Below are 16,306 nucleotides of genomic sequence, written 5' to 3' on the forward strand. Positions count from 1 at the left end.
CTTATATTTACAACAGGAAACAAAGATTATAAAAAGTGAAGAACGAAAAGTGGATGATCCAAATTCGGACGCGATTTCAACAGATTGTTCCACCACAAGGTCGCATCGAATTTAGTGTCGACCCGTACAATTTATTTTTGAGCCGGTCTGCTCGCGCATGCGCTTGACCGTGAACTAATCACAAGTGCGTTTTTCCCTCTAGCTTTTCATACTTTTGATCATTGCCTGATCATTTTGTTGAAATAAACAACGAGGTATTTCTCTATTCGTTTTGTGAGTTTTAGCATGTACCTCAAGACGTACCACTTGGAAGACAGCTGTTCATGTTATATGTAGATGCAACTCAATGTTAGAGAGTCAGATGTGAGCGCTAGCCGAAAGGGGTCTGCCAAAATAAGGTCTAGGGGCCGGCTTTCCTCTCCCTCTTTGTCGGACTGAGCACAAGACCATCTCCGCTGGCATAAGAGACCTGCGGTGTCAGAGGTTTCTTTTGTCAGGACTGTTGTATTATTTCAGAATAAAAAGTAGCAAGATTAAAACATGACGTTTCGGCGACAACATGTAACATGATGATCACATTAACAGGATGATTATATTGACTTTCAGGCCTTCTTTGGGAAGAGAAATAAGCGCGCGGTCAGTGGATCAGCGATTCAGGCGATCGACAGAACGGTATCAGTTGTGACTTTGCTGGGGAGCGAATGGACCTGACAGGAAAACAACTTAAAGGTCTCAGTAAGTCTTGAACAATCATGTTTTATTTTATGTTGTTTCTTTTAATTTCACTGTCGTGTTTGCTTTAGATCGAGAACGAAATATTTTCGAATTAGCGATGTCATTGATTATTCTAGCTGTGAAGTTGTTCGTTTCAAGAACCATCGCCGGCTTAACTTATGTTGTCGCACTTCTTTGTGAGAAAACTTGCTTTCAGTTAAATACCGTAAGTTTACCTAGCTAATCAACACAATCAGACTTTCTGCGAATGCCTTAAGGTGGAGTTCCACTGTCGCGTAAATTTTACCTGCGTACAGACGTGAATTGAGCTGGCTTTACGTACGTAAATAAAATAAGACGCGATGTATGAGCGGCGTGCGTAAATGTAAAAAGTTGAACAGCATTCAACTTTTTACGTTTACGCACGCGACTGATACATCGCTTCTTATTTTATTTACGTACGTAAAGCCAGCTCAATGCACGTCTGTACGCACGTAAAATTTACGCGACAGTGGAAATCCACCTTTAGTTACTTTCTGGAATAGGCCTTATCACGGTTTTCGACGCCATTTTGACGGGTAGGCAAACAGGCTTGAAATAACACTGTTTCTATGGAAATCCGATGTCAAATAATTTTCATAAAACATCGCTTCCGAAAAATAACAGGTTTGAAATAACAGTGTTCGTATGGAAATCCGATGTCAAATAATTTTCATAAAACATCGCTTCTGAAAAATAACAGGTTTGAAATAACAGTGTTTGTATGGAAATTTGATGTCAAATAATTTTCATAAAACATCGCTTCTGAAAAATAACAGGTTTGAAATAACAGTGTTTGTATGGAAAACCGATGTCAAATAATTTTCATAAAACATCGCTTCTGAAAAATAACAGGTTTGAAATAACAGTGTTTGTATAGAAATCCGCAAATAATTTTCATAAAACATCGCTTCTGAAAAATAACAGGTTTGAAATAACAGTGTTTGTATGGAAAACCGATGTCAAATAATTTTCATAAAACATCGCTTCTGAAAAATAACAGGTTTGAAATAACAGTGTTTGTATGGAAAACCGATGTCAAATAATTTTCATAAAACATCGCTTCTGAAAAATAACAGGTTTGAAATAACAGTGTTTGTATGGAAATCCGATGTCAAATAATTTTCATAAAACATCGCTTCTGAAAAATAACAGGTTTGAAATAACAGTGTTTGTATGGAAAACCGATGTCAAATAATTTTCATAAAACATCGCTTCTGAAAAATAACAGGTTTGAAATAACAGTGTTTGTATGGAAATCCGATGTCAAATAATTTTCATAAAACATCGCTTCTGAAAAATAACAGGTTTGAAATAACAGTGTTTGTATGGAAATCCTATGTCAAATAATTTTCATAAAACATCGCTTCTGAAAAATAACAGGTTTGAAATAACAGTGTTTGTATGGAAATCCGATGTCAAATAATTTTCATAAAACATCGCTTCTGAAAAATAACAGGTTTGAAATAACAGTGTTTGTATGGAAATCCGATGTCAAATAATTTTCATAAAACATCGCTTCTGAAAAATAACAGGTTTGAAATAACAGTGTTTGTATGGAAATCCGATGTCAAATAATTTTCATAAAACATCGCTTCTGAAAAATAACAGGTTTGAAATAACAGTGTTTGTATGGAAATCCGATGTCAAATAATTTTCATAAAACATCGCTTCTGAAAAATAACAGGTTTGAAATAACAGTGTTTGTATGGAAATCCGATGTCAAATAATTTTCATAAAACATCGCTTCTGAAAAATAACAGGTTTGAAATAACAGTGTTTGTATGGAAATCCGATGTCAAATAAAACATCGCTTCTGAAAAATTCATGAATTGGAAACTTTTGGCACTAGAAAAAGGATTTTAAGAAAAAAATTGGAGGCATGCAACAGTGACGGAAAGCGTCCAGTCGTGTTTTGAACTTTCCATAGATTTCCCTGTATTTTTTCCCGCGAACTATTTTTAGTAGCAGCTACGTTAGCTTTTATGCATAAGCTGTTTACTACGTAATGTAAAATGACATTTTCACCGTGTTCTGACCTGTATTTTGTACAACCTGTATTAAGCGGTCACTTAGCCATTCCCCGGCCGAGGGTGATCGCTTAATACACAAAAAGTTGCCTCTAAGACGTTTACGGTCTTTTTATGGAGTTAACATCTTGTTTAGCTTGAAGCAAATATTGTCTCTCATTTTAAAACACAGTCTATGCACTGCTGCAAACAAAGGGAGAAAACTGACTGAGCCTCCACAATTCAAACGCACTATATCAGTGGAGCGAAGCATTTGCAAAAACACACTCGTTATTTAAATACAATTCAAGCCTTTTCAGTATTACTGTGACACGTTGCATAGCTCTATAACACGCTACAACGATTACTAGAGAACTAAAAATTAAACCAAATAGCCGTGCCAAGAAACACAACTTCTTGTGACAAACACTAATATCCGGGCCCGGCATTGCAGCAATTACAGAATGAAGCTCATTGCACGATACAAGCAATGATTAATTCCTGTCCTAACATTACCCAAATCTCAACAAGAAAGGCAGTTAAAACTATCAAGCACTTAAAAGAGCCAAGCCAAACCCAGCTGAAATGCCCTATGTGGTATAAAAACAACGTCGTTCAACACACGGAATAAGAGGTCATATTCAAAACGAAGAGAATTCAAAAGAGGAAACTGAAAAATCATTAGGTGAAAATGACCTGTCGGATGATGAACATATGATGGTTAAATCCAAACCCGCTACAAATACTTGCGAGCAGCGCAGGCTTTTAAAACCAATTGATCCCTTAAAAAAAAAAACCTACTTGTATAAGCTAGATTTAAAAAGGCTAAAACACGCGCCAGAAAGTGACGTAGGCTTGTCAGTCTTTATTTACACACCGAATTCTAAACCATAGGCAGCCCAACTGACAAAATCATTATTTTCATAAGAAAACTGGTTATTGGTACTGGCTTTCGCTTCAAAAGATTTTCCAAAATAGTCATTTGGAATTCACATTGAAGGAATATTTTTTCAGTCAATTAGTCGATTTTCTTGTGATCAGTGTGATGTTAGAAACAAATTGAGTTTCCCCCCTCTGCCCCCGCGCTATGAACGACCCTGTAAAATCTCCACAGTACTTTTTATAAGAAAAGTAACGGGACAAGATAGGAGAATTTGTTCTTTTATATTAGAGGTCCTGTATTAAGCGGTCAACCTGTATTAAGCGGTATTAGCTACAGGCAGTACTAGCTAACCTTCATGAATGGCTCAATGTAAATAAGCTCAGCCTGAATATTGCCAAAACGGAATTAATGTTAATAGGCTCACGGCAGAGACTGGCTAGTACTACAAGTGGCCATTCACTTACTGTACAAATTGAAGGTCACGAAATTGATAGAGTGCCCCACACCAAATCCTTAGGACTTTACATCGATCAAAATCTTTCGTGGTCCAAACATGTTAATAAGACTGCCAAGATTATCTCCTCTGGCATAGGTGCACTTAAAAAACTGAGGCCGTTCATTTGCGACGATACAGCAATATTACTATATAGAGCCCTTATTGAACCATATTTTGATTATTGCTGTCCTGTGTGGGACGGTCTCAGCAACGAATTAGCTGACAAATTACAAAAACTACAAACTCGCGCCATTCGGGTCATAACAAAGTCAGATTACTATTCTAGCGCCACCGCCCTACGCGGTAAGCTGGGACCGGGGATAATCTCTGTACCAGAATGAAGAAGCAAAAATTGAAAATCATGTTTAAAACTTTAAATGATCAGTCTTTGGAGTACCTTAAGCCCTTCAGCACGGACTATGGACTTAGAAATAGTGACAGCAAATTGGCTCTGCCTAAGCCTCGTACCGATTTTTTGAAACGTAGTTTCTGCTACAGTGGAGCACATTTGTGGAACAGCCTTCCATCTAACGTCAGAGCCATTAGATCTTTTACTAATTTTAGAAATGAGATAGATCGCCAATAGTCCTCCTCGTACTCCCACACGGCAAACATGTAAATCAGGTTTAATTTTTGTCGTGCATGTAACTGATGTTTTTACCGTGTCTAGATAAAGTTTATGTATGTATGTATGTATGTTTGTATGTAAGCGGTCACTTAGCCATTCCCCGAGGGTGACCGCTTAATACAGGTTCGACTGTATTTTAATAACTTCTCCACAGTACTTTTATAAGAAAAGTAACGGGACAAGATGGGAGAATTTGTTCTTTGATATTAGAGGTTAAAGGGTTAACTGAGATGAAAAACTGAACTACAACGTCGATCTGTACGGATGCCAAGCCTTGGGGTAGAATGAACAATCACAATCATACATTGAGCGTTTTTCTTTTATAAAACAAAATTAAAATAATGAAAAGATTCTCTTGTCGTTAAAGGGAGAGTTTCACGGTTCGGCGCATGTGCGAGCGATAACGTAAGCGCTGTCAAGCCAATTGTTTTTGGCGGCGGGCAAGTCTTCAGTATAACTTGCTGGCATAAAAATAAAACTGACATGACCGACCAGTGTTTTGGTCACGTTTCAGAAAGAAAAAAAAAAGGCTGTCCATGTAAAACACATGGGGATTTTTGCAGCGCCGCTTGGACATTCAAGAAATGCAAGAACTTATGCAAACGTATACGGTTTTATTTTAGTACAATGTCGATATCTCGCGGCATTGACCTTTTTTTATTACGCGCGGTTCGAAAATCCGAGAAGCTCCCTAAATCCAGTATTTCATCAGCATTCAGTGATAAACTTACTATATAGTGTGTACACTCGATAACCTGATTTTATTAGACCAGCGAGAAGGCGAAAAACGAGAAATCCGCAAGCTTCAAGAAGCGGTGCGACTGTTTAGTAACAACGCTGAGCGTCCTTCAGAGATGCTGGAATGCATTTGAGAAAACTCTGCCATAGTGGCAAATCAAAACTGCGTTTGCCACTCGCAATGACCATAATTGTATAGATAAATGAATACCTTACAATAGATTTTGTAGTTTGCCGCAAATCTTTTGGATTTTTTTCTACTGCCCGCTATTCGAGCCCGCTAATAGACTACAACTAACTCGCACATTTGATCTCATATTTATTCGCTTCGCGTCTCACTGTTGCTCAATTTTTTCCATCCAAAGTAAAACACTGATGTTTGATGCTGTTTGTCCGTCGAATTCTCCGTTTTTGACAGTTGAATTCCATATGAACAAACAGTACGATTGAAATCAAGAAAATCCTCGCGAGTTCATCCAAAGCCAGTTGGTGACCTTTGCCATTTCCAGCGAAAGCAGATGTGCCGCGAAATCGTTGTCTATTTTAAACAGACTTATCCCTTTACCAATTTTCCACGTTTGGTGGACGTATCTTGTTAACTGCACAGGATTTCTACATCCACTCCACTCTGTCCGCTTAACTTCTGTGCTTCCGGAGAGTCCACAGAACGTCCCGTCGCCGGTCGGCCGCGCTATCAACAAAAATGTCGTTTTCGGATGCTAAAACACTTTTAACCTTACAAAAATCGAACTTATATTTACAACAGGAAACAAAGATTATAAAAAGTGAAGAACGAAAAGTGGATGATCCAAATTCGGACGCGATTTCAACAGATTGTTCCACCACAAGGTCGCATCGAATTTAGTGTCGACCCGTACAATTTATTTTTGAGCCGGTCTGCTCGCGCATGCGCTTGACCGTGAACTAATCACAAGTGCGTTTTTCCCTCTAGCTTTTCATACTTTTGATCATTGCCTGATCATTTTGTTGAAATAAACAACGAGGTATTTCTCTATTCGTTTTGTGAGTTTTAGCATGTACCTCAAGACGTACCACTTGGAAGACAGCTGTTCATGTTATATGTAGATGCAACTCAATGTTAGAGAGTCAGATGTGACCGCTAGCCGAAAGGGTCTCATTCTTTCTCGGGCCTTTTGGCTTAGATACGATTGGTCCCGATTTGTGTTTTGTTGCCGCGTCAGCATGGCAAACAAAAAGAACAAAACGGCCGATGGAAATAGTTCTCGTAAAGCTGTTGATGAGGAGTCCCCTGGAGAGATGCCTGATGAGCCAACTGACACGCCCATATTGTTTTCTCCGTCACCTTTGGAGTGGGGTGATTGTGACGTGCCGCACGAGCCAACAGCTGAAATTCATGAGAAACAACCGAGCGTGCCGAAGGTTCTCAGTGATTTATTCAATAGTGGGGCAAGATATGAATCTGCCCCAAAATTTACGTGGAATTTTAAGGAGACTGATCGGATAAGGCTTCGCAAAGAGTTGTCCGTCGTTTTCTCTGTGGACACGGTTTGTTCCAGCCAGGATATCATCGTTGGTTTCGACGCGGCCGGCATTGATGTCGACGAAATTTTATCAATCCAGCGACGCGCTTCCAACAACACGTGGGTCGTCAGCTTTAGATCTCCTGACGCGAAAAACGCCGCTCTTGGCGTACCTTCGGTCAAGATATCTGGCTGCACGGTTTTTCTCGGTGACTGTGAGAACCGGATTCAAATCATTAAAATCTATGAAGCTCCGACTGAGTTACCGGACACTGCCCTAATTGGTCGTCTTTCGCATTATGGCAAGGTTTTCTCGTTTAGGCGTGATATGGTTGCCGACAACATTTACAACGGGGTGCGTACTGCAAGAATGCGGCTAAATCTCGCAATACCCCCGACCATTTTCGTTGCCGGTGAACTGCTACGTATTTGGTATCCAAGCCAGCCTAAGATGTGTCGCCGTTGCGGCGATACTGGCCATGTTGCAGCGAAATGTTCGTCTGTGAGGTGTTTTAATTGTGAGGCGCCGGGGCATCGCCAGGAAGATTGCACATCACCACGCCTTTGCTCGATTTGCCTTTCCCAGGAACATAGCATCTCAGCCTGTCCCTTTCTATTGTTCAGCGCCAACGTGGTTACTCAACCTGGTCAGCCTTTGTTGGAAGATGAACCGGAGATCATGTCGCAGCCGGCCGCGTCGCCCTCGTATGCTAATGTGGTCGCTCGCTCTCCGGAGCAAGCGGAGGCCATTAAGGCTGCCAGGGCGGCGGGGTCTGGCTCTGCTCAGCCTTCTGCGAAGCAACAGCAAACCAGTGATTCGAAGTCTAAGGACTCTGTCAAGCAGCCTCCGAGGAAACCTATTAAGAAAGCTGCCAGTGAGCCACCTCCATCCGAGAACAAGAAGAAACATGTTTCTAATGAGAAGGCGGAGCGTGAACGTGATCACTCGCGGGAGCGCGGCGCGGGGCGTGATCGGGACCGTGAACGTGAGCGTACGCGTGATCGTGAACGGGATCGTGATCGCCACCGCGACCGCGATTACTCCCGCGAGGGTGAGCGCGATCGCTCTAGCCGGCGCCACCACCATCATCATCGCGACCATGAAACTTCAGAGGAAGATGAGTCCGATTACGATTTTATAAAGGTTAGGCCTAGGCGGCATTCTAGGCGCTAGCAGCACCAATGTCGTTAAAAGTTTTATCTTTAAATGTTAGGGGTCTTGGCACCCCTGCTAAGCGATTCACTGTTTTGCGCGAACTTGAGCGCCTAGATTATGATTTATTTTTACTGCAAGAAACGCATGTGTCTACTAAACGTCTTGCGGATGAAATTTCGCATTCTTGGCCTGGACAATGTTTCTGGTCCTTTGGGAGAGGCAAATCTGCTGGAGTAGCTTTATTTGTCTCTCCCAAATTTTCGGGCCATATCTCTCGTTTTTTGTTTGATTCTAACGGGCGAGTTTTAAGTGCATTGGTGCTACTAGGGCCTATTAGTCTTAATGTTGTTAACATCTATGCTCCAAACACTGTCTCTGAGCGTAAAACCTTTTTTGAGTGTTTACATGATTATTTTATTTCTAATGATTCTCGCGTTATTGCTGGTGACTTTAATTGTATTGATAACAAATTAGATCGTTATTCTGCTAATACTTTGCTGCCGGACAAAAAGTGCCTTAGTGCCTTTTTGTCCGATTTTTGTTTAATCGATGTTTGGCGCAAATTGAATCCGCGCGGTGTTTCTTTTACTTGGTCTAATTCTGATTACTCGCTAGCTACTCGTATTGATCGTTTTTTGGTGTCTCGTTCATTGTTTAAATTTGTCCGTTCAAACAAGGTTTTACCGTGTGTCTTTTCCGACCACGATTTTGTAGTTCTCGATTTTTCTTTTGACGGCTTTTCAAATAAGCGAGATGGTGTTTGGAGATTAAATACCACTCTTTTGGCTGATCCTGAGTTCAAGCGTGAAATTTCTTCTGTTGTTGATCGCCAAAAGAGTGTTATTGCCGACTTTGAGTCTCTGGGGGCTTGGTGGGATGATCTGAAACTTGTCATTCGTTCCGCTTGCATTAATTACTGCACACGTAAGCGTCAGTCTTTAAATCGTGAGCGGAATTTTTTAACTAAGCGTTTAATTCGTGCTAAAAATGCCTTCCATGCTGGTGATAATTCTGTCGTTTCCGAATTGCGAGATGTTGAAAGCGCTCTTTCGTCTCTTATTTCTCGTGAGGCGGAGGGCGCTAAAATTCGATCGCGTGCCAAGTGGATCGAGGAGGGAGAAAAGCCCACGCGCTATTTCTTTCGCCTCGAACAACAGCGTGCGGAGAAAAACTCGTTTGATTCTGTTGTTGATACTGATGGTAGCGAAAAAACTTCCCAGGCTGATATTGAGCGGGTTTTTGTGAATTTTTATCGTGATCTGTATGCCAAAGATAATTCTATTGATATGCAGATCCAAACCGATTTGATCGATAGTTTGGAATTTTCTTTGAATGATATTGAGCGTGCTAGTTGTGAGGGCTTATTTACTAAAGACGAGCTTTTCTCCGCTTTGAAGAGCCTTCAGACCGGCAAATCGCCTGGCTCTGACGGCTTGCCCACCGAGTTCTATTTGTCTTTTTGGGATGACCTGGGTGATTTTCTCGTTCTGGTTCTGAACGAGAGATATCGCCTGGGTGTTCTTACGTATAGCCAGCGCGAGAGTCTCTTGCGCTTGCTGTACAAGAAGGACGATAGACGATTGCCGAAAAATTGGCGCCCCATATCGCTTTTGAATACGGATTACAAACTGGCTTCAACAGCGATTACTGAACGTCTGAAACCGGTAATGAATTCCATCGTTCACCGGGATCAGACGTGTGGCGTAGTGGGTCGTAGTATATTTTCGAATCTGCAATTAATTCGTGATACTTTGGACATGATTGACAAAACTGACGAACCCGGTATTCTTGTCACTCTCGATCAGGAAAAAGCTTTTGATCGCGTCGATCATGAATTTTTAATGAGAACTTTAGCTAAATTCGGTTTCGGTCCTTCTTTTTGTAATTGGGTTGCTCTTTTCTACAATGATGTCTTTTCTCGCATAATTTGTAATGGGAATCTTTCTATGCCTGTTTTTCTCGGGAGGGGTGTTCGTCAGGGTTGTCCCCTGTCCCCCCTCCTTTACGTATTGGTTTCGGAAGTTTTGTCAACTCAGATTCGGAGATGTAAACAAATTGAAGGTTTCCAGCTCCCTGGAGCCGGGGGCCTTCAATTTAAAGTTTCCCAGTACGCAGATGATGCCACGAATTTTGTGAAAAGTGAGCGTTCTCTCTGTCATCTCTTGCGTGTTGTTAATGTCTACGAGAAGGGGTCGGGTGCCAAGCTCAACACTACCAAGTCCGAGGCTATGTGGCTTGGTAGGTGGCGAACTAATGGTGCCTCCCCCTTCGGTCTCACTTGGGTGTTTAAAATGAAAATTTTGGGGGTTTATTTTTCGAATGGTCTTGTTTCTGTCGAGTCTGACAATTGGAAATCTAAGCTGGATAAGTTACAAAATGTGGTTAATCTTTGGAAACAGAGAGAGCTCTCATTTTTAGGTCGTGCAATGATCATCAATGCCTTGGGCGCTAGCCGCTTTTGGCACACTGCCAAGATCATCATTCCCCCACAGTGGGTTGTTGATTCATATGATAAAATTGTCTGGTCTTTTGTGTGGCCAGGGAAAACGGAAAATGTTAGTCGTCAGCGTTGTTGCGCGCCGCTTCGTGGCGGCGGCCTCAACGTTGTCGATTTTCGAGCCAAATGTGCTGCTCTTCGTTTGTCTAATTTTTCTAGTTTACGTGATGATTTTGGCAGTCAAAAGTGGCATTTTCTTGCTCGTTATTTTCTCGGGAATCGTCTGCAAAAACTTGACACGCGATTTAGTTTTCTTTCTAATCTTGTTCCTGTTTCTTCTACACCTTCTCACTTTTATCGGTCTTGTATTTCTCTTTTCCAGCAAATCTTTGATAAACATGGTGCATTGCCCGACGTTTTTTCGTGTAAGAATCTTTATTTACTTTTGGTTGTTTTTCCCGATGCCGCGCCTAGGTCTTCTGCAGCTGGTTTTTGGGGATCCGTTGTCGGTCGCCCCATCAACCGGTGGGCTTCGGTGTGGCGTAAATCTCGACTAAAGATTATTGAGAATAAAAAGAATGATCTGATTTGGTTGATTATTCACTGTGCTGTTCGGGTTCGATATACACTAAAGTGTTGGGGTGTTATCGACTCCGACAGGTGTGCTTCATGTTCTCGCGTTGAGACAATGCAACATTGTTTTGTTGATTGCCCCCGGGTTAGAAAGGTGTGGGATTTTTTCGCCCCCTTTCTTTCCCGCCTTTTGGGGTCCCCTTTTTCCTTGTCCTTTTCCTCTGTACTTTTTCCTTTTTCTCCTTTACAGTCTTCTCCTTCTTTATCTTTATTTCGTTATCTCGTTGCTACCATCTTGTTTCATGTTTGGCATGCTCGTAATTCGGCGACTTTTAGGAATTCTTACCTTCCTCCGCGTGCTATTGTTGACACAATTATTAAGGATATTCAACTTCGAATTCGCGGTGAGCCTATTGATCATGTGAGGTATTTCTGGTCAGTTAATGATGTTCTTTGTCAAGTTGGCACGGATGACAAGATTTCTTTTCTGTTTTAATTTTATTTATATTTTTGTTTTTTTCGACCCGGTCGCCTTAATTGGTTGTACTGGGTCGTTTCCTGTTTCCTGTTCTATTTCTATTTTTCTTTTTTCTTGACCTGGTCGTCTTCATTGGTTGTACTGGGTCTTGACTATTGTATATAGTGTATATATGTGTTTTTTAGGGCGGGAGAGGCTTGGCTGTGGCCATGTCTCCCGGGGCCTCTTTCGCTTGTATTGTAATTAGTTGTTTTGTTGTAGTTTTTGAATTTACTTGTGGTTGTGAACAATATTGTTTTTTCTCTGCTTGTAAATAGCATTTCTCATCTTTGACTTTTTTCTATATAGTATTTCAAATTTGTAATCTTTTTGGGATATAATTTTGTACTTTACCTCTCGTAGTTATTTAGCTTTCTAATTTAGTTACGTAATCTGCTTTCGCTTAGTCATTAGCATTTTTCCCGCTCTTTTTGTGTGTTTTGTATTTTGTTTGCGCCATTTTTGCTGTATGACTGTTTTTTGCATATTTTTCGCGCTTTTCTATATATATGTGTTTTGTATATTTTTCGCGTTTTTTTCCCTTTGTTTGTTTTAGTGCTTGCTTAAGTTTAGAACGCATTGTAACACTTGTAATAAGTATTGTCATTAGGGCTTAGTTTTCTTTTTCTCAGTTTACTTGTACTTGCTTGTAACAGTTGATCTTTTTATCAGTGGGCCCTTTGGCTCACTGTGTAAATAAACTTTTATCAAAAAAAAAAAAAAAAAAAATAAGGTCTAGGGGCCGGCTTTCCTCTCCCTCTTTGTCGGACTGAGCACAAGACCATCTCCGCTGGCATAAGAGACCTGCGGTGTCAGAGGTTTCTTTTGTCAGGACTGTTGTATTATTTCAGAATAAAAAGTAGCGAGATTAAAACATGACGTTTCGGCGACAACATGTAACATGATGATCACATTAAAAACAGGATGATTATATTGACTTTCAGGCCTTCTTTGGGAAGAGAAATAAGCGCGCGGTCAGTGGATCAGCGATTCAGGCGATCGACAGAACGGTATCAGTTGTGACTTTGCTGGGGAGCGAATGGACCTGACAGGAAAACAACTTAAAGGTCTCAGTAAGTCTTGAACAATCATGTTTTATTTTATGTTGTTTCTTTTAATTTCACTGTCGTGTTTGCTTTAGATCGAGAACGAAATATTTTCGAATTAGCGATGTCATTGATTATTCTAGCTGTGAAGTTGTTCGTTTCAAGAACCATCGCTTAACTTATGTTGTTATTTTCGCACTTCTTTGTGAGAAAACTTGCTTTCAGTTAAATACCGTAAGTTTACCTAGCTAATCAACACAATCAGACTTTCTGCGAATGCCTTAAGGTGGAGTTCCACTGTCGCGTAAATTTTACCTGCGTACAGACGTGAATTGAGCTGGCTTTACGTACGTAAATAAAATAAGACGCGATGTATGAGCGGCGTGCGTAAATGTAAAAAGTTGAACAGCATTCAACTTTTTACGTTTACGCACGCGACTGATACATCGCTTCTTATTTTATTTGCGTACGTAAAGCCAGCTCAATGCACGTCTGTACGCACGTAAAATTTACGCGACAGTTGAAATCCACCTTTAAGAAGTTGAACAGCACTCAACTTCTTGCTCATACATCGCTTCTTATTCTATTTACGTACGAAAAAACCAGCTAAATTCACTTCTGTACGCACGTAAAATTTACGCGACAGTGGAAATCCACCTTTAGTTACTTTCTGGAATAGGCCTTATCACGGTTTTCGACGCCATTTTGACGGGTAGGCAAACAGGCTTGAAATAACAGTGTTTGTATGGAAATCCGATGTCAAATAATTTTCATAAAACATCGCTTCTGAAAAATAACAGGTTTGAAATAACAGTGTTCGTATGGAAATCCGATGTCAAATAATTTTCATAAAATATCGCTTCTGAAAAATAACAGGTTTGAAATAACAGTGTTTGTATGGAAATCCGATGTCAAATAATTTTCATAAAACATCGCTTCTGAAAAATAACAGGTTTGAAATGACAGTGTTCGTATGGAAATCCGATGTCAAATAATTTTCATAAAACATCGCTTCTGAAAAATAACAGGTTTGAAATAACAGTGTTTGTATGGAAATCCGATGTCAAATAATTTTCATAAAACATCGCTTCTGAAAAATAACAGGTTTGAAATAACAGTGTTTGTATGGAAATCCGATGTCAAATAATTTTCATAAAACATCGCTTCTGAAAAATAACAGGTTTGAAATAACAGTGTTTGTATGGAAATCCGATGTCAAATAATTTCCATAAAACATTGCTTCTGAAAAATTCATGAATTGGAAACTTTTGGCACTAGAAAAAGGATTTTAAGAAAAAAATTGGAGGCATGCAACAGTGACGGAAAGCGTCCAGTCGTGTTTTGAACTTTCCATAGATTTCCCTGTATTTTTTCCCGCGAACTATTTTTAGTAGCAGCTACGTTAGCTTTTATGCATAAGCTGTTTACTACGTAATGTAAAATGACATTTTCACCGTGTTCTGACCTGTATTTTGTACAACCTGTATTAAGCGGTCACTTAGCCATTCCCCGGCCGAGGGTGACCGCTTAATTTAATACACAAAAAGTTGCCTCTAAGACGTTTACGGTCTTTTTATGGAGTTAACATCTTGTTTAGCTTGAAGCAAGTATTGTCTCTCATTTTCAGTAAAGCACAGTCTATGCACTGCTGCAAACAAATGGAGAAAACTGACTGAGCCTCCACAATTCAAACGCACTATATCAGTGGAGCGAAGCATTTGCAAAAACACACTCGTTATTCAAATACAATTCAAGCCTTTTCAGTATTACTGTGACACGTTGCATAGCTCTATAACACGCTACAACGATTACTAGAGAACTAAAAAACCAAATAGCCGTGCCAAGAAACACAACTTCTTGTGACAAACACTAATATCCGGGCCCGGCATTGCAGCAATTACAGAATGAAGCTCATTGCACGATACAAGCAATGATTAATTCCTGTCCTAACATTACCCAAATCTCAACAAGAAAGGCAGTTAAAACTATCAAGCACTTAAAAGAGCCAAGCCAAACCCAGCTGAAATGCCCTATGTGGTATAAAAACAACGTCGTTGAACACACGGAATAAGAGGTCATATTCAAAACGAAGAGAATTCAAAAGAGGAAACTGAAAAATCATTAGGTGAAAATGACCTGTCGGATGATGAACATATGATGGTTAAATCCAAACCCGCTACAAATACTTGCGAGCAGCGCAGGCTTTTAAAACCAATTTATCCCTTAAAAAAAAAACCTACTTGTATAAGCTAGATTTAAAAAGGCTAAAACACGCGCCAGAAAGTGACGTAGGCTTGTCAGTCTTTATTTACACACCGAATTCTAAACCATAGGCAGCCCAACTGACAAAATCATTATTTTCATAAGAAAACTGGTTATTGGTACTGGCTTTCGCTTCAAAAGATTTTCCAAGATAGTCATTTGGAATTCACATTGAAGGAATATTTTTTCAGTCAATTAGTCGATTTTCTTGTGATCAGTGTGATGTTAGAAACAAATTGAGTTTCCCCCCTCTGCCCCCGCGCTATGTACGACCCTGTAAAATCTCCACAGTACTTTTTATAAGAAAAGTAACGGGACAAGATAGGAGAATTTGTTCTTTTATATTAGAGGTCCTGTATTAAGCGGTCAACCTGTATTAAGCGGTATTAGCTACAGGCAGTACTAGCTAACCTTCATGAATGGCTCAATGTAAATAAGCTCAGCCTGAATATTGCCAAAACGGAATTAATGTTAATAGGCTCACGGCAGAGACTGGCTAGTACTACAAGTGGCCATTCACTTACTGTACAAATTGAAGGTCACGAAATTGATAGAGTGCCCCACACCAAATCCTTAGGACTTTACATCGATCAAAATCTTTCGTGGTCCAAACATGTTAATAAGACTGCCAAGATTATCTCCTCTGGCATAGGTGCACTTAAAAAACTGAGGCCGTTCAGAGCCCTTATTGAACCATATTTTGATTATTGCTGTCCTGTGTGGGACGGTCTCAGCAACGAATTAGCTGACAAATTACAAAAACTACAAACTCGCGCCATTCGGGTCATAACAAAGTCAGATTACTATTCTAGCGCCACCGCCCTACGCGGTAAGCTGGGACCGGGGATAATCTCTGTACCAGAATGAAGAAGCAAAAATTGAAAATCATGTTTAAAACTTTAAATGATCAGTCTTCGGAGTACCTTAAGCCCTTCAGCACGGACTATGGACTTAGAAATAGTGACAGCAAATTGGCTCTGCCTAAGCCTCGTACCGATTTTTTGAAACGTAGTTTCTGCTACAGTGGAGCACATTTGTGGAACAGCCTTCCATCTAACGTCAGAGCCATTAGATCTTTTACTAATTTTAGAAATGAGATAGATCGCTAGTAGTCCTCCTCGTACTCCCACACGGTAAACATGTAAATCAGTTTTAATTTTTGTCGTGCATGTAACTGATGTTTTTACCGTGTCTAAATAAAGTTTATGTATGTATGTATGTATGTATGTATGTATGTATGTATGTATGTATGTATGTATGTATGTATGTATGTATGTATGTATGTATGTAAGCGGTCACTTAGCCA

At 40.2% G+C, this 16,306-nt stretch overlaps 1 protein-coding gene across 1 annotated transcript; it reads left to right on the forward strand.

The window, feature by feature from the left end:
* The first annotated feature begins 6,577 nt into the window (after positions 1-6,577).
* LOC146486001 (uncharacterized) lies at positions 6,578-8,183 on the forward strand. The gene has a single exon (XM_085101595.1). The coding sequence runs from the start codon at positions 6,594-6,596 to the stop codon at positions 8,181-8,183; it is 1,590 nt and encodes a 529-aa protein (XP_084957721.1). The 5' UTR covers positions 6,578-6,593.
* Positions 8,184-16,306: the final 8,123 nt, after the last annotated feature.

Source organism: Pavona decussata, unplaced genomic scaffold (assembly GCF_977016875.1).
Source record: "Pavona decussata unplaced genomic scaffold, jaPavDecu1.1 SCAFFOLD_22, whole genome shotgun sequence".
Classification (NCBI taxonomy): Eukaryota; Metazoa; Cnidaria; class Anthozoa; order Scleractinia; family Agariciidae; genus Pavona; species Pavona decussata.

What these genes read in the sequence shown, in the direction of transcription:
- LOC146486001 (XM_085101595.1), top strand. Translation starts at nt 6,594, where the DNA reads ATGCAACTCAATGTTAGAGAGTCAGATGTGACCGCTAGCCGAAAGGGT.